The following is a 19,070-nucleotide window of genomic DNA, read 5'->3' on the forward strand; positions in this document are numbered from 1 at the left end:
TATTATTTTAGTGCAACATTTCCTGCTGTTGTCTTGTCACAGGTATTCTCTGACCCTTGCTACACGAGATAGAAAGGGATTTGTCTTTTCTCTTTAACTCGAAACTTGGACGTCCTGAACACGCCGCAAGCCACCTAGCATCACATCGGAAACATCTCAGTAATTAGCTTTTCATCTTAACCTCCCTTACTTAGATTTTATGTAAATGACCAACACAAAGTAATCCACAATTGCAGTGTTGTATAGTAACGAAGTAAAAATACTTCACTACTTTACTTAAGTATATTTTGGAGTACTTCATACTTTCCTGGAGTATGAAAATTTTTGATGACTTTCACTTTTACTTCACTATATTTCCGAACTTAATTGCGTACTTTTACTCCGATACATTTTCAATGTGTGGTTTAGTTACTCGTTACAAAAAAGCGAGAGAGAGAAACGCAAGTGTTTTGACCCCACCTACTGATTAGCAAGTAGCAAGTAGGCTACCGAACAAAGTCCGTAGCCTGCTTGCCTGGGCTTGTTCATCACCACCAATAGGATACTTCTTCTTCTTCTTCTTTTCTATTATGGCGGATCACAAGCAACTTTAAGGTGCATACCGCCACCTACTGTACATGAGTGTGTAGAAGCATTACTTCATATCTATTAAATTCTACTTTTTAATTTTGTATTCTTAAGATAAATAAACAATGCTTTCCTTAATTTGTGAATATCTGTTATGTTTCCTTCATTTCCTAATATACCTTTAAGATTCCATTCATGCCCCATATTTCTAACTATTCTCTTTAATTCTTCCCTTTCGAGTTCATTTGACTTACAGTTCATCAATATGTGTTCTACATTTTCTTTCTCTCCACATCTCTCACATTTATCATTATTTTTCCTCCCTATTTTATAAAGCATGTCATTTAAGTAGGTATGACCTACTCTTAATCTACTAATTATTATTTATTCTCTTCTGTTTCGTTCATTAATGCTTCGAATTCAAACTGACTTTTGTACTTCATATAATCTTCTTCCTTTCTTATCTTCATTCCACATTTTTTTGCCATTTCTTGATTTCTTTACTTTTAATTAGGATACACCTGTTTCGCTTCTTCCATTAAACACAAAGCAAGTCTCGCAATCAGTAGCAGTCACATGGAAATTCTATCTTACAAAAACTCCCCGTCCAACTTGAAGAAACACATCGAGGTAACTTCTTATGAAATGGTTATAATCCTCCTGTTTCAGTAACTATAGCTTGGTCACTAGGCACTACTGTATTGTGAAATCTTGACCATAAATGAACTTTGTTTGGCATTGTTTCAGTTCCACACGTGGTGTATTTAGCTTAGGCCTAATGTTGACTGTAGCAGGCTACCTAGACTCCTCTGTTCAAGGGGGGACAGAAGCCATAGCAATAGCAATTTAGACTAAATTTAACGAATATAGGAAAGGCATGCAAGTTCAAAACCAGGTTTACAGATGCCAATAAGCTGCATTTCCCTCCCAATTCTTTTTTTCTTTTGCATAATGACCAGTTGTGTGCACCACCTACTGACTGTAGGATTGACTGATTCACTGATTTGTGAAGTAGAGTAATCGTAACAGCTCTTTTTCTTCATGTTGGCCGCATTTTCTGTACTATTTATTTTTCTCATTTTCAGCACTGACCTTACTTGAAGGGAAAACTTAAGGCTTACAAAAACTTTGTATTTTCTGTCCTGGAGGGTTTACTAAGAAGCTGGTTCAGTTGTAAAGCAGGTTAAGTTAACCTTGTGCTATAGGTAAAGCACCTAATTTTCTTAACTAAATGATGCCTGCAGGTATATCTATTAGCAGGTTTAATTTTACCTGCACTTGGTTGGGTACATTATTTTAAGTGTATTTGACAAGTTTACCAAAATATAAAAAATGTCATTCAAACTGCATTTGCTTTGTTTTACTTTTTACTTGTACTTTTCATTACATTACTTGAGTACATCCATTTTTACAGTAATTTCCATACTTAAGTACAAGAAGTTTCAGATACTTTAAGACTTTTACTCAAGTAACATTTCAGTCAGTGACTTCGACTTTTACCAAAGTCATATTTTGGAGAGGTACTTGTACTTTTACTTGACTCTGAGATTTCAGTACTTTATACAACACTGCACAATTGTGGTAGTTGTACTCTAAGTGCTTAAAAGGACCATTAAATTTTAGAGTCATCCAGTATCAGCTTAATTCAGCTCTTTCTTAACAGACTAATGGCAGCTGCCCTTGAGGATCCAAGAGGAGCCATAGGTTTCAGGGACCCTGGCAGCAATCTAGATGAAGAGGAGGAAGATGACACAGCAGCAGTAAGATGGACTTGTTTACTAATAGAGGCATTGATTCTAAAAGCATCAGAATAAACTCTGTGATATTTACATTTTTTATTTCTAGGTTTTATTGAGTGTTTTAGTGCAGCGGGGACAGTTGGGCCTTTGTTTCTACGAAAGTGGAGACTCGTCTTTACATTATATGGTGGATTCTCCTGATGACTATGAGCTTCACTTGTTGTCCAGAGGTAAAGAACAAACCTTTCACTCTTACAAATTAGGTTACAGCTTCATCTTTTAAGCAGCGTTTTACTTTTCGTCTCCTATTAAACTCCAACACATCTCTCTTTTCTGTTGTTAAGTCATTCAGGAGGTCAGGCCCCATGTAATTCTAACCAGTGCAAAGCAGGAACGCTGCTTGACCCAATATTTGCAGCAACTTGGTGAGCTCTGAAAAAACAGCACTAATATCAGATAACAAGTGAAAAACAAAAATGTGAAGTATTTTGTTTGAATGTAATGTTGGATGAGTTGTTTCTGTGTCAAGGGAACTTATTGAGATTAGAGATGTTTGACACTGTAACTGGTAAATGTGATAAGAGGAAAACTGATTGTGAAAGCGGTTGTGTCCTGTTTTTCCAGCTTTCCTAATTAGGAAAGCTGCAGAACTAAGTGAAACTAATCAGTAAATCAGGATTGTTCTAAACTCATGTTTTGGATTTCAGGTTCTGACCCACACTATAAACCCGAGGTGGTTACTTATCCATATGTTGACTTTGGTAAAAATATACACAATTACAAACTCCATACTTCCTCTTAAGTTTTCAGGCTAAAGATTTGTAAGAAAAAAACAATATTTTCCAAAAACAAACATAAAATTGCTCATCATGTTTAAATGTTGCAGGTCTGGAGGTCGGTAAGCAGAGGCTTCTTTCCGCCCATCTGCCTTTCCTCCCAGCTTGCATTTCAGAGAGGGACAAAATGTCTTATCTTTCCTCCTGTATCACCTTTGACTCACCCTTGATGGTGAGCCAGATCTCTATGTTACCCTGTCCTTATAGCCCAGATATGAATCAGTCATGTTCTAGCATTTGAAAGGGTCTGTTCTCCTGTTGGAAGCTTAGGGCAGTGGGAGCTCTGCTGAAATGTCTGGACAGGAGGAGAGTGGGAGTAGAACTGGAAGACAGCACTGTTGGAGTCCCAATCCTGCAGTTTCATGCCTACACACTGTGAGACACACAAACATGCAGTTAGACACACTCACAAGCACCTTAAGGTGTCTGTTTATATTCCAGTATGAGGCCCTCTAAAAAGGTTTCTTGGAACTTCAAGTCAGCTGCCCCTTCATCAAAATGTTTCTGCGTTTTATCCCAATTTACTTCCATTTTGTTCCTGTAAACAAAACATTACGTACCAGTGTGCTTAACCCATGTGTATCAGTTAATTTTTCCTAATATTTTAGAATTTTGACAAATTATGGAAATAAATAAAATATTTGTAAATGTCATTCATAATTCAATGTAAATTGAAATTACTTCAGAAGATTTTATATTACACTCTGTTTTCATTCATTGTGGTTCTAAACCCTTTTGTGTTGCTTGTCTCTTATTCTGAGAGATATCTGAGTGATTATAGCATTTGATTAAGCCAAAAGAAATCTCTGATACTTTTTATTAAAGTCATATATTTCCAAGACTAGTGATTTAAATGTTTTAATAAAAGAAGGTCAAAATTTTTGTCTGTTTTTTTTTCTCTTTATAGTAAAGAAGTGGTTTACATCGACCGGGACACCTACAGGCAAGTATTGAAAATATACCTTTAAAATTCATCTAAACTTTAGAAACAATCTTTTATTCAATCCTGGCCTTTAGTGTTCTGTAGTCGCCATGTTTATCTGACAGAAACACACCTGATCGAAGTTAGTGAACAATTAATTTCTGACATGGTAATGACAAATTATTCATCACTTAAATCAGGTTATTTAAACAGTGACAGATGCAGCTGGTAAACATGCAGAACTTTACATTCAAAGCAGCAATTTTTAAAATAAAGTCATTTAAGTGTTTCTCACTTTTGTGAGGTTTATTTGATTGTCTCTGCTTTATCTTTTTTTCCACTACAAGTTCAGTTAAATAAAGTAAAATAAATGCATTCTACTTTAATGAGTAAAAAGGTAAATCAGTTCAACTATGCTTAGCTTTGTATATGACGGTGTTTTTTCTGCTCTAGTGTACTTCAGATCTTTAAATCAGATCTGCACCCATCAGTCTACAAACTGCAGTCAGGTGAAAAGGAAGGACTAAGTCTCTATGGTAAGCGCCTCAGATGGTAGAACTTTTCTGATGTCATTTCCTCTTATTTAAAACAGTTTATATCAATTAATTCTTGTTTGTGTGCACTACAGGAATATTGAACCGATGTAGGAGCAAATTTGGATCCAAATTGCTACGGTGAGAAATTATAAGTTCAGTGATGCAAAATAAAACAAATTCAGGTATCATGATTATCTTCAAAATTATGAACAAGTAAATATTTTGTTTGGTATATTTCAGTGTAAAGAAATCCTATTTTTCTTGCTTTTGTCTGACAGTCAGTGGTTTCTTCGACCTACACGAGACCTTGCAGTGCTGTACAGAAGACAGGAAGTGATCCGTTTCTTTACTTCACCTCGAAACTCGGACGTCCTGAACACCTTGCAGGCCTCGATACGGAACATCAGAAACATACCAGTAACTAACTTTGGATCTGTCCACTTTAAACGCCTATCGGTATTCATACGGTATTCATACCAACTGAATTTTAACAAACATTTGTGGTTGTTACATGAAAGGTTGTGAAAATAGTTGAAGAGTTGTGTATAATTTTGTAAAGCATTGTATATAATAAGATATCCTTAAAAGAAAAGAAAGTTTTCATGGATATCTGTACATGTTAGGGTGTCCTGCGTCGCATGACTCTCTCCAGCACCAAAGTCAGTGACTGGCAGACTCTCTACAAGGTTGGAATCATTCTATTCTGTAGCTTTGTTATGTGTCTTTATTGTTTGACACAGCTTCTAAAACACATTGATATGTTTCTGTCTGGATGTCAGACGGTATACAGCGCAGTGTGCATCAGGGACTCAATGCGGCACCTTCCTCAATCTGTTCAGCTGTTTCGGGAGATCAGTGAGAAACTCTCTGAGGATCTTCACTACATCGCCGCTCTCATAAACAAAGTTGTGAGTTTTTCCTCTTAAATTGCATCCATTCTCCATTGTTACTCATAAAACTTTATACTTTCATTGAGATCTTATGGATTTTGTTATTGCAAGCTGGACAGAGTTGATGTTAATGAGTGTAGTAATATTTTTATAGGTGGATTTTGATACCAGCTTAGAAGAGAACCGCTTCACTGTCAAACCCAACGTTGATCCTTCCATTGATGAGAGTATGTGCACAGATTCACCCATTCAGCTCTGATGTGCTGGATCTTTATGTGCTTCTGTCTTGGCTCTACTTTTTTCAGAGAAAAGGAGGATGATGGGGCTGTCTGACTTCCTGACTGATGTTGCCAGAAGAGAGCTTGAACATCTGGACTCTCGAATCTCCTCCTGCTGTGTCATTTACCTCCCCCTGGTCAGATACTTCCACATATTTAGATTTTTTTTGTCACCTCAGCCAGTTATAACTTGTATTATTCTAATTATGAAAACTGATAATACAACAAGGTAAAATTCTCCTTCCAGATTGGATTTCTGCTCTCTGTGCCTCGACTGCCCAGCATGGTGGAAAAAGAGGATTTTGAAATGGACGGACTTGAGTTCATGGTGTGTCTGTGTGGTCGCAAAGGGGTGACAAAAGGTCTGATCAGGTTTTTACATTAACTCACTTGTCAACATTGTCTTTTACGCATCTGCATGCTTCTATGAGCCAGTTCCTCTCAGACGACCGGCTGCACTACCGTAGTCAAAGAACCAGAGAGCTGGACAGCCTCCTGGGAGACTTGCACTGTGACATTAGAGGTCTTTTAATTTCCCTCACCAAGCAATTTTCTGGTTTCTGTTCAGCTAAGAGTAAATATCTTGTTTCTCAGACATGGAGACTGCAGTGATGACACAGTTGCAGAGTGCCGTCCTGGAAAGGAGCAGTTCTCTGTATCAGGTTGGTGGGCGTCATTCAGAACAGCAGGTTCCAGTGTTTTCAAAATGACTCCCACTGTGATAAAATTGTTGTTGGCATCAGTGTAAAGCTTTTAATGCATGTGGGTGGACTTTGTTGTGATTAATGCTTTCATCTAATTAAATTGTTCACTTTATAACAAAAACAAATATGGAGACCTTTTAGAAGTTTTAATATTTGTTTCTTAACGGATCATTGCAAATGTTATTTTTACGGGGAAGTTTAAGGTCAGCTGATGCATTGTTGTTAATGGATAGTCTGTGTATCAACTATTAGGCAAATTTAATAGAAGCAATACGTTTTGTTTTATTATAGGGATTTTATATAGGGATTCTCACTGCATAAAAATGGAACTCTCTGGAGGGGAATTTGGGAAATAACACTTGCTCAGACTGATAAATATTTACAAATGTTTTGCATGTGCTAGGTGCTTTACTTCTGCCTTGGATTTAAATCACAGATTGCAGTAACTGCGTGCAAACAAGTGAAAGCAGCTGCAAGCAATTTGCACCTGGTGTGTATCAGCTCACAGTTGTTCTCAGCTCAGCTACAAACACAGCAGGTGTAGAAATGATCGCTGGAAGCTCCAGATGTTGACCTGTCCTGATGTTGGCTCTTCTCACCTGACTATGGGGGAGGAATCTGGTTCAAATTGCCTCGATGTGGATGCTTTTAATGCACCACTACAGATTTTTAAACCCAGGGGAAGAATTTATCCCCTCAATATATTCATTCAATACTTAAAAGGATAGATTGAATTTAAAATGTATCAGATTGTAAGATTATTCCATCTAGTTTATATAAATACATACTGCACTGATCACATTTTGCTTTCTTGACAGGAAGTACATCCTTTTATTTGCACTTGTATATAATTCCAGGTCTCATCTGAGTTTATTTAAGCTTCATGATTGATAATCTGCTTGTGAACTCTTTCTGTTTTGAACGTTTCACAGTAATCAGGTTTGTATTGTGAATTTTACAAAAAAAAACCAACAAAAAAAACAGTTGTTTTTAAAAACAACTTTAAACACTTATTTTACAAGATACATGATTTTCAGAAAAACCTAATCGGAAGAGAAGATCCGTTCTAGCTACTGTGACATCCGTGCCCTGTTTTTTTTGTAAAGCTGCCAATGCAGAAGGTCACATTTTTCCTTTTCTCTCCACCTGCGTCAAACCTCCCACCAGCTTGTAGTAGCTAAGTTTTCTGTACGCTCAGCTGCGAACAGCTCTAGTATTTCAGACAAAGACATTTTGCTCTAGGATAGCAATGAAAGTAGGCAGACCTTTCCCCAACTACATGCATAGAGACGATACAGTTTAGAGGACATCTTTCTTTGCATTTAGCTTGAGAATTAGAGGGACATACAAACTTCACTTTGTACAGATTTAGTGTGCACAAATAGCTTTGTGAATTTGTCCTTCAGTGTTGTCAACCATGTTATATGCCACTATTACAGCTTAATCTCCTGCTTTTTCAGTCCATAATATTGTTATGTGCAATGGTTGAAAAAAGTATAGTTGCTTTTTTGTCTCTGCTAAGCCTAAAATATTCACTGTAATAATTGTCTAGGTACTGGATCTCCTGGCTGAGCTGGACTGTCTGATGGCGATGAGCAGCGCCTCTCAGGAGTACAGCTACTCCTCACCCAAGCTCACCAGACATAGAACAATAGCAATAACACAGGGAAGGTACCTACTCCCTCTTGTGGTGACTAATTTGCAAGATGGACCCAGATATTCTTCCTGTGTTTGTATTGATTTTCCAGACACCCGCTGCTGGAACTGTGTTCTCCGGTGTTTGTGGCCAACTCCTACCAGAGCTCTGAATCAGAGGGCAGAATCAAGGTCATCACTGGTCCAAACTCATCTGGCAAGAGCATCTTCCTCAAACAGGTAGAAGCATCTGATCCTGGCCATAAAAAACAAGTATCAAGATATCTGTATGGTGCAATTAAAACTGTGATTAATTATTTTATGTCTGTCTGCTCCTTTCTCAATTCTTTGTTTTTACAAGTGGCTGAGTACATGACTTAGTATGCTCTCTGATATATTAAATCTGAAAAATTTTAGGAACAATTTCATCTTATTTTTTGTTTAACTTACCAATTTAAATATTTTATATACTGTATTGCTAAATGAAACTTCTGCATGCAAGGCTGTTTTACTTGAAGTCCCAAAGTTAGAATAATTTCAGATAACCATATCTGCTGATGTAAGATTTTTAACTTGGTTTAGTTATTGATAAAATACATAAATTAATGTAAATCTAAACCAAGGCACTTATCATTTGCATGGTAAAATGTAGTCACTGGCCTACTTTTGGGTTAAATAGTGTCGTGACAAACTGTTTGACTCCCTTCGGATTTTGTTTTCTTGTCACACATGATGTTATCAAATAATTTAAATATAAAAAAAAGTTTTCAAATGATTTCATCTATTAAGGAGGAGGATCCAAGCCAACCTGGGCCTATATGAATAAAATAATTGCCCTCTAGCCAAATTAGCAGCAACAACTATTTTGTTTTCATCTTACACTCTAGTTTTCAGAGTCTGAGACTTTTTATGAAAAACCTGATGTGGCATTTTCAGCACGCTTGTCTATATGTGGCCTTGCAGTCACTGCTCCCTGCTGTTTCATATTTCCAGGTGGGTCTGATTGTGTTCATGGCTCTGATTGGCTCAGACGTGCCGGCTAAAGAGGCAGAGGTAGGTCTGGTGGACGGGATCTTCACTCGCATGCAGAGCAGAGAGTCCGTGTCTGTGGGCCTCAGCACCTTTATGATAGATCTCAACCAGGTACGTCACAGATACTTCGTTAACCACCAGCATGTGCTTCTATATGGGGATTTATACATTTTAAACTGTGGTGCATTTGCTCCCAATCTTCACCTGTTACATGTTTTTAATAAACCCAGGTTGTTCTTTCTACAGCTGGAGCAAACACAAAGAACAAAGAGAAACAGCAATTTTCCTTTAATGGTTTGCTCTTTTTCTCCAGATGGCCCTGGCTCTTAACAGCAGCACTGGCAGCTCATTGGTGCTCATTGATGAGTTTGGAAAGGGCACCAACACAGTAAGAAGAAAATTGTTGCAGCACTCTGTGCAAGAAATCCAATGACCTCAACATAAAGCAGAACCAGACTCAATGAGAACAACAGCAAATGCTTAAATCTGCACAAATAAATATCTCTGTGATTGCTGTTTAAATCCATGCAATTTCCTCTCTGACAAAAACCCATGAACAAAATAATTCCATTGTAGAAGAAATGAAGCATTGACTGTTTAATAATTTATGTTAGGGCAGGAGGACAAATAATTTACTTCCTGTTACTGATTGTGCTGACTATATTGATTGTGATTAACACAAATTTTTCTCGCTCTCTCTTCATTATCAGAATATCTACACCACTTTCTCTGAGCTTAAGCATTTTGTTGACTGAAGTTTATTTCAATTTAGCTCATCAAGGCCAATCCAACTGGCCAAATGCAGTTTACATTTAAAGAGTTATGCCCCTTGAAATATATAACAATCTACCAGATGCTCATCAAAGTTGTACTTAATTATTGCGAATATGCACACTAAGATTATTTGATATATTGTGCAGCCTTACTTGATTGTATGGAAATGAACTCTGGGACTGATAATTTAGGAAGCAAGAGTAAACCTTTAACAAAGAGTTTGATAAGCAGTCTTGGTCTTGGATAAAATATAATTAGTGTGTGAAAGCGTTACACTTTCCAGACATTATTGTGTTGTTTAAAAGACAAAATAAGATATATATTTTTTTACATTGTTCTTTAATTTGCCACCTGTAACTGTCCTGAGTCATTCAAAGCTTTAAAAGTTACATCTTCTAGAACCGGATTTTAATCTGAACCTTTTGTTGTTGAATTGACTCTTGTTTAGATGCCACCAAGCAAACAATATTTTTTCCCCCTTTGTATAAATATAACAAACTCCATTTAAAGAATCAAAGAGTTATAGAAATTGAAGTAGAGCTGATCTAAGTTGGTACAGATATAAGAAAAACACTGCACAGAATTTTTTATGCTGAAGCCAACTTCAGCAATCTTATTATTATCATACATAAATATGATAATAAAAACCAATAAGGTAAATGTTTTGTTCTCAGACATCCAGAATGTTGTGGAAATGCAAAAATAACAGAATTTTGAGTCAGTACAACAGTGTACAGTTAAACTATTACTCACACCTCTGATAGATTATATTTAAAGACATTAAGGATGTTGCATGTTTTTTTTCTGTTGCATATGTCACATCACAGTGCCACATATGAACAAATGATTCCTGATAAATAAGAAGTTGTGTTATTTGCTTGTTGTTGCTCCAGAACAATTAATTTCTTGTAAATCCAGCCTGTGAAGGAACAGTGTTTTCTGTTCAATGTTAAATCTTTTCCAAGTTTCGGATGGATTTACTTGATAGACATAAAACTCTGCTGCTGCTGCTGATGTTGCTGTATTTCTATTAGGAGATGCATGCTGGTGCATGGTGACACGATCAGAGAATCAAACAGGATAGCATGAAAACAAATGTTTCCATTGTTAAATCTGTTCAGCATAAAGTGTAACAGGAAACACTGTATGTGGAGGGATTGTTTGTTTTTAGTATTTAGTTACCGGTACATAGTTGCAGACTGTTGCTTAAACTAAAAGAAAGGACAGATATGTTGTTTCTCCAGGCTTATTGGCAGGAACGTCTTGTTAATTGATTTTCTGACAGCAGATCAATAAACATGCTGTTTGCAGTTTATGTGAAGTGCTTTGATTGAATTACAAGAGAGCTGTTTGGCCAATAGCTTCACAGTAGCATTAATGTTCTCCTTCAGGTTGATGGGCTGTCTTTACTCGCTGCATCTGTCTCTTTTTGGCTAAAAAAGCCTCCGGTGGATGTTCCTCACGTCCTGTTGGCTACAAACTTCCACAGTCTGATGCAGTTAGGGCTTCTACCAACCACTGGCATGCTGTCATTTCTGGTAGGGAGAAAAAACAACCAACCTACCATAAACAAATGTGTCTACTGCAGCATTTCATTGTAATATTGTCATTTTAAGATGTTAAGGAAACATCTGACCGAATAGTTGAAGAACAAAACCTCAAACTAGTTTCTGGTTTTTTGTTTTAGACTTTAGAAACAGCCGTAGACAGAGATGAGTTGGTGTTTTTGTACCAGCTGAAGGAAGGGATCTGCCAATCCAGTTACGCTGCCAACATTGCTGCACTGGCAGGCCTGCCAACATGCCTTGTACACAGAGCCATGGAGGTCAGGAAATGCAAACACACACACTCCCTCACACAGGGGCATGCTCACAGATGGACTGTGTTTTCTGTCTAAGGCGTCTGAACATTACCGAACAGGAAAACCCATCAAACGCATTGACAAAGCATCATCAGACGAGCAGGCCAAGAGGTTTGTTGAACTTTATTTCATGTAAAATGAGTTAAGAAACTTTATCTGAGACAAAAAAGTGTATGTGGTCAACAGATGCCAATCTGTGGTGCAGAAGTTTTTGAGTCTTGACCTGGAGGACAAAGATGTGGATCTGCAGAGCTTCATGAAAGATGAGCTTCTGCCCTCTGCTGGAGAGCTCCTGAACCGCAGCTAGACTCTGGAAGTGCTGCAAACACCTTTCTGCATTTCTCCGCTCCGTGTTCAGTGAGAAAATGTTTTGGGTTTGCTTTTTTTGGGAAAAACGGAGAGATTCACCTCCAAACAAGGTGGATGTTTACAGAGTGTTATGCTAATAACAATAAGATATTTATTGATGTAAAAAACAGTTCAAGCACATTGTTTATTTTGTGAAGAAATTACTGTACATGGTTTGTGTTACATATATCTAGTGTTTACTTATTGATACTCAATACCAATATTTTGCAAATCTGGTAGTGTTTTTGCTTGAAGCAACATAAATTGTGTTTTTTCAACAACACAACTGAATAAAAGTATTTTTTTTTATCCAACCAAGGCTTTAGTGATGTGACTGATGGTCAAACCAGCCAAAGTGATTTGAAAAACTGTGTATATGGGTAATTCTTGTGCAGAGTTGCAGAAAGGGGTGTCACAGCAGGATTTGGTCATAACAAAGATTGTATTATTTAAAAAAAGCGCCACCGTCGTCTTCGTGTTGCACTCCTCGGCCTTCGCACAGCCCAGCGTCTTTATATCCAGAGAATCAGCTGAGGAGACGAGGTAAAGTGCAGTCAGAGTAATCCATATATGAATCAAACTTTATGAATCTAACTTTTACATATTTCTTTGTGCCTTTAGATGAACAGATGCACACCTGCCTTCCCTCGGCCCGTGTAGCAGAGCTCCCCGCGGCTGCAGTTGGTTTCTGTCGTGTAGCAGGCGTCCCAGAAGCCCAGATCACAGCGGAAACACTCCAGGTACGATTCCTCTGGTTTCAGTCCCTCCAACTCCATCAGCTGCTCCTCTTCCTCACCTGAGGAATGAGTCGCAATGATAATCCCGTAATAGAGCTATGTTTTTTTCAATTACAATTGATTTTAAGGGAAAGAAAATATGTATTTTCTTTAGCTGAAGAATGTGACTTCATACTGAGGGTTTTGACACAGTTGAACCCTCTGCTCAGGGTGTAAAAATGACTTTCAAGACTTTTTTTTTTTTTTATCATGAAGTATTTTTTTTTTACAGTGAATTATACTTAAATGATTGTTTGTGTCTTTAATTTGTCAGCACTTTGACTCACTAACAGGATGCACTCTCAAACATTTAAAAACTGCCATTTCTCTCCACTTTTTGAACTATAGAAAACTTCAAATTCAGCTTGAACTGGAGCTGGAGATGTGTTTGGTTAAAATGCCAAACACTGAAAGCATTTATTGTGCTTACTAGGCTAGTTTATGTTAGTCCAGATGCTGGAAAAAAGCAGTAAAATCACCCTATACTACACTCCTAAAATACAAACTCGTTTCAGCTTTGTTGCCTCATGATAAGTGGAACTTACCCGATGACTAGTTAAACATTTCAAGGTGGGTATTTTGTACTGAAAGGTCCCAGATCTTAGGAAAACGGTAGAAAAAAAATCCCCCTAGGAAATCTGAGAAGGGAAAAGTTTTGAATTTTAGGATGAAAACATGTAAAATCTAAAATGAAGGTTTTAGTAGAAAGGCATCAAGCATGGTTGTCAACTTACTGAAGTGGTTCTGGATGTGTTACAGGGTTGTAAGAGGACATAAAACCAAACTAGTCCATATTGCAACACATTCTGTTTAGCACTTAAACATCTCAGAAATGTTTTGTTTACTCTGCAGCAGTCTGGAACAGGGGAACGTGTTTCTATAAGTGGATGCCTTACCTTAGTTGGTCAGTTAGTTAGTCACCTAGTTTTTTTTTCTAGCAAGAAGGTAATGGAATAAGTAGATGGCATGAACGGAAAGTTTGTCTGTAAAATAAAATGAGCAAGTCCTACCTCAGTTATTCCTCCTCAGGTTACTACATTGAGTGTTTTATTTTATTTAAGAATACCACTTTATTGTATTTGTTTACTTCCTCTGTTAATGTAGTTAGTGGACAGCACATTAATTCACAGGTAGTTTTAGATTTAGTTAATCTCTTCCTGAGGGCCTTCAGATGTGTGAGCTGTGTCGTATTTCAGAGACTCGCAATCCTTATCTGCTCTGATCTCGTTAGTGTTAGCTCAGTTAACCCAACAGACTAAACAGGAATGGAGATGCATTCAGTCAGAGGGAAGGACACATTTTGTTTTTTCATGGTCTTGGTCCAACTTTGTTTTTGTTGCATTGTTATTTCTCTGATTCTGCAAAAGCGACAGAGCAACAGTAAATCCAATAAATTGTTTAGCTGTGGTTTGGATGAACTGTTTGACAAATCTGATTTTAGATTTTTTTTATATTCTGTCTGCAATTTTTATATGAAAGAGATTTTGCAAAATTATGCCCAAATCAACCACAAACACTTTTGTAGATCAGTTTCTATCTTGTTTTTTATTAGAAATGATTTGAAGAAAAGCTTTAATGATGAGCCAGGGATTTATTTAATATGAAAAAGCAACATTTCCTTACTGAAGATGATCATTAGCAGATTTTGCTCCCCGGAAAATGAAGGTAATGAGTTTTGATTCTGGAGCAATTATTGCAGAAAACAGGGAATGAAAATTACTTATCTGGTGGATGTTTTGCTTTTTCTTATGTTTTATTGATCATAATATTAATTTTCAGTTTAATCATAAGCAAACACAAATGCAGGTTAGTCTGAAGACTTAACGTAAGTTGTTAATTGAATATTCTTTTCACATGTAGCCTTCAGAAAGGTGTTTTTAACTTCGACATCCAGTTGTTGGACTGTTATGTAATCCCTACAGTCATTTGTAAAGGCTTCCTACAGAACAAGCTGTTGGATTTAACACTACTTAAACAACTAGGTCCTGCCTTGCTGCTGAAAACGCCCCCATGCAACAATGCCCAGGCCCCTCTGAGGGCAGCAGAAACACCTCCAGACTTTGGGAAGAAGCCGGCTTACCTTGAGCAGGTGTGAGCATCATGATGACAAAAACACAGAATAGTAGTCCTTTCATTCTGAGCAGGTATCTCCCTTTGACTGCACCATGAATACTCGCCACGTAAGTGGGAGCTGGGTAGAAATTGGATTAGCTAAGCAATGCACCTTTAGAACCAATCATAGCTGCTGAAGGGCTGTGGGTTATTGAAGTTTTGACAGCAGCTGCAGAGAAAAAGAAATGAAATTCACATAGAAAGTTGTATAGAATGTTTATTTTAATATAATAAAACACTATTTGGTTTATTGGCAGTTTTAAACACGGATTAAATGTCAATGTTACACCTTTAAAGCGCTGACATATTGTTTCAGTCAGAAAGTAAATGCCTTCTCAGTGACACACAGCTCTCCTCGTTAGCGCCGTTAACTTTCCGTGACTTCTTAGCTGATTTCGCTGGTCTGGGATCTGGCGTGTCTCTATTTAAGTAATAAACAGAATTTTTTCCAGCTGGTTAAGTCTAGGTAAAAAATGTTGATTGAAGCTTCTCTCTTATAGGGAACAGAGAAATACTTGCATACTGAGTCAGCGCAGGGCTAAGTAGCTTACTGCTTCCTGTCCGTCTGCTCAGATATGTATCAATGCACTCACATGAGCACAATACTCTCTGAGAGTAAAGGATTTGATTCAGTTGTACTGTCAATGCAGCATAAAACCTGCACTGCTGACTTATGTAACGCTGCTGCACAGACACAAACACAGATCTACGTTGGAGAAGATTTCTCCATTTGTGTAGCGGCAGTCATTTCTGCATGCATTTAGATATGCGCTGACATTATTCCCTCTGGTCGGTTTACTGTCACACTCAGTTTTATAAATAAATTATCAGTGACTGCAGCCTCACAGCACAGCCTCGTTCTCACTGAATTCAAATGCATTAGATCATCTCACACTGAGCAGGACTCCCCTTAAGTGTGAGAGGGAAGAGTGGGCAGATTTCTTTTTGTGGGAGATGTTGACGGCTCAAATCAAGATCCATTTTTCACCCGCTGCAACTGAAATATACATCCTGCATCCTAAAACAGCATTGAGCTCCTGCCAAGACAGCTGCAGCTGATATGGATGGGTGCAGATTACTGTAAACTCCAGTCTCACTCGTCATCTACATGGCGGGATCTCAGCATGAGCCCGACCTGCAAGGAAATACTTAGCAGTCCTTAGCTACCTATAAAAATGTTCAAACTGATCTCCTGTGTAATTAGAGACTAGAGAAAAAAGCTGGTGATAATTAAAATAAAATCCAACCCTCTTTCCTCCCCATCTGTGCTAATGGGCTGATTTTGGCTTAAAGGGATAGGTCAGGATTTGTAAACTGGGTTTCTGTCTAAATAAGTAGTTAATACCCTACCTGCAATACATAGCTCTCTATGTCCTCGCTTTGCATAAATCCTGATTAGTAGGTTCTGGATGCTGAAGCTAAAAGTGACCAAGACCAAAGTAAACGTTCACCAAAAGAATTCACATTTCTAAAACCTCATACCTGTTGATTGTTTTTTTCCCCACTCTTTGTTCAAACTTTGAGACACTTCTGACAGGCACTACTGAGGTTCACGTTTGTTAAATTATTTTTTTAAAGTTAGTTGGGATTAGTTTGTAGTTAAATTGACAATTAATTTAGTTTCTATAAGCGTTAAACATCCAATTCAGGTATGAAACCAAAAACAGCACTTTCACATTTGCATAGAGAGTTTGGGAAATTTTTTATGGGACAACCCCATATACAGTGGGTAAAATATTTAATTCAGTGTCGATTTACTTACAAAGTATGGAGAAATCTGTAATTATCATTGTAGGTTCACCTCAACTGTGAGAGACAGAATGTAAAAGAAATCCAGAAAATCACATTGTATGATTTTAAACAAATTAATTAGCAGCATTTTGTCACATTAAATAAGTATTTGATTCCCTTCCTACCAGAAAGAATGAACCTGTTAGTTTGTCTTTAAGAAGTAGTCTGACTTGTATTAATTGCACCTGTTTGAACTTATTACCTGAATAAAAAGACACCTATCCACACACTCAGACTCCAACCTCTCCACACCACAGGTAAGACCAAAAAGCTGTTCAAGGAACCAAAACTATTGATCGTCAAATCCACTCCTTAAGGGCCGGTGTCCTGTGACCTTTTGGTGTGTCTCTGCTTCAACACACCTGAGTCAAATAATCATGTCATTAGCTGTATATTGAACTTACTGAGGAGAGGATGGATTGATGAATGGATGGATGGATGGATGGATGGATGGATGGATGGGATTCCATCGCAAGATTTTGGGACAACAACCTCAGTAAGAGCATTGAAAATGGGTCATAGCCGGGTCTTCTACAATGACAATGGCCCAAAACACACCACCAAGGGAACTAAGGAATGTTTCTTAGGAGCATTTCAGTTTCCTGGAGTGGCCCCAAAACCTTGAGATCTGTATGAAGGAGTGGTGAAAATAAATAATAACTACTGCAGCGTGTGTAACCTGGTCAACAACTACAGGAACAAAGATTTCTGCAAACCATATTAAGTTACATTTTTCTGTTGTGTCAAATACTTATTTCATGCAGTAAAATGCTTATTATTATTAAATTACAAACCTCTCCATTCTTTGTAAGTAACTTCAAAAGTCAGCTGTGTGTTAAATACTTACTTCCCGCACTATATTCTACAAATACATTTTGCCTACAAATGCAGGACCACTGAAAGAGAGATAAACAGGCTTTCCAAAAGCATAAGATTTATTACCTGGAAGCATTGTCACAATAAAGAAATTATTAACCAAACACAAATTCTCTTATTGTGTGCTAAGTGTACATTCATCTTCTTTCAGATAGTTACTCTGAGTTGTATTTTAAGTTTGTTTTGCAGGGGAGATTACTGGTAGTGCACCACCTCTAAGCTTTATTTCAGCTGTAAATATTCAGTGTCTTCTGTAAGAAAATAAAATAAAATAACAGTCCAATGCAATTATAACATTTTAAAGGTTGCTACTATAATGGGCTCTTTGCACCTGCCGCGCTGACGTCACAACCGCATGCGCAAATGCGGCTCTCTTTTTTCCGCTTTGAGTTACCATGACAGCTAGAAAAGACAAAGTCTTATTTCAGACCCAAATAAAACAATACTATGAACATTACTGTCTTCCTAATATAATGGGCTTTTAAGGTTTCATGGATTTCCAAGCGGTCCTGAATTAAGAAGATTCGTCGCTACCAGTTAAAGCTAACGCAGCACAGCAAAGTTTACAGCCTTCACTTCACTCCGGATCAGCTTCTTCAGCCTAAAGAAGAAGGTAAAGGAGCCTCCTGTGTTATTTCCATGGAATCACTTCTGTATTCAGCCTGAAAGAGAGTTTATGGGAACGAGAGAGCAGACCGGAGCCAGACAGCCGAGCTACTGATCCGCCTGTACACACTGCTGTAAACACCGTCCTGCTTCACAAGAAGCATGCAAAACTAATAAAGCGAAGTAACACGGAGACCTTAAGGAACACGGCCATATTTTTCTAAAAGCAACAACTCTGAACCTGAACAGTCAGCTGAACTAGAACTCCGACACCAGAGCTGCTCTACTGTTAAGCTATGGGCTTGTTGTTCCTCAGGCTTCAGAAGCAAAAAGCCTGAACCGTAAAATCCCCGTTACTTGGTCTCTGACACTAAAGAGAATAAACGCAAGTAATATACTTGAAAATAAGGTAAAAACATTGTCCGTTAATGAATGATGAAAAATGTTTAGATACTTAAATAGCACATTTTTACAAGAAAAATGTTGAGCATAAGCTAAAGGTAATGTTAGCCACAAAGTTTAAAGAAAGTAAAACTCACCTTCGTATCTGTGAATAACGAGGCGAACATCTTAAAACCTTTCTCCAGCTTACTTGTCGGGGCTTCGGATCGATGTACATCATTAATTGTTACCTTGGACAAGCCCTGCAAACGCCCAGGGTAAAGAGCCTTTTTCAATAGATCGGAAACAACTGAGCCGCTTTTCCCCGAACGCGGAAGCTGAGGTGCAAAGAGCCCATTGCATAAGCATCTAGGATGTTTGAGTTTGGGTTTTTTCATGTTGGCAT

At 37.7% G+C, this 19,070-nt stretch overlaps 2 protein-coding genes across 2 annotated transcripts; one reads left to right on the forward strand and one right to left on the reverse strand.

Moving 5' to 3' along the window:
* The first annotated feature begins 2,191 nt into the window (after window positions 1-2,191).
* msh5 (mutS homolog 5) lies at window positions 2,192-12,436 on the forward strand. Its single transcript, XM_032557914.1, has 25 exons — window positions 2,192-2,327; window positions 2,413-2,536; window positions 2,651-2,731; window positions 3,014-3,067; window positions 3,193-3,314; window positions 3,408-3,517; window positions 4,050-4,085; window positions 4,518-4,600; window positions 4,693-4,738; window positions 4,879-5,017; window positions 5,224-5,286; window positions 5,380-5,508; window positions 5,645-5,717; window positions 5,796-5,905; window positions 6,016-6,096; window positions 6,204-6,291; window positions 6,363-6,430; window positions 8,025-8,143; window positions 8,221-8,347; window positions 9,101-9,250; window positions 9,453-9,527; window positions 11,305-11,451; window positions 11,601-11,738; window positions 11,812-11,885; window positions 11,961-12,436. Exons 1-25 carry the CDS (start codon window positions 2,235-2,237, stop codon window positions 12,079-12,081), a joined length of 2,451 nt encoding a protein of 816 aa, XP_032413805.1. The 5' UTR covers window positions 2,192-2,234; the 3' UTR covers window positions 12,082-12,436.
* On the reverse strand, window positions 12,155-17,993 carry LOC116716926 (protein Bouncer-like). The gene is made up of 3 exons (XM_032557912.1): window positions 14,979-17,993; window positions 12,760-12,918; window positions 12,155-12,652 (listed from the first exon to the last, which is right to left on the reverse strand). The coding sequence occupies exons 1-3, from the start codon at window positions 15,031-15,033 to the stop codon at window positions 12,429-12,431; spliced, it is 438 nt and encodes a 145-aa protein (XP_032413803.1). The 5' UTR covers window positions 15,034-17,993; the 3' UTR covers window positions 12,155-12,428.
* Window positions 17,994-19,070: the final 1,077 nt, after the last annotated feature.

This window comes from Xiphophorus hellerii, chromosome 3 (genome assembly GCF_003331165.1).
Source record: "Xiphophorus hellerii strain 12219 chromosome 3, Xiphophorus_hellerii-4.1, whole genome shotgun sequence".
Lineage (NCBI taxonomy): Eukaryota > Metazoa > Chordata > Actinopteri > Cyprinodontiformes > Poeciliidae > Xiphophorus > Xiphophorus hellerii.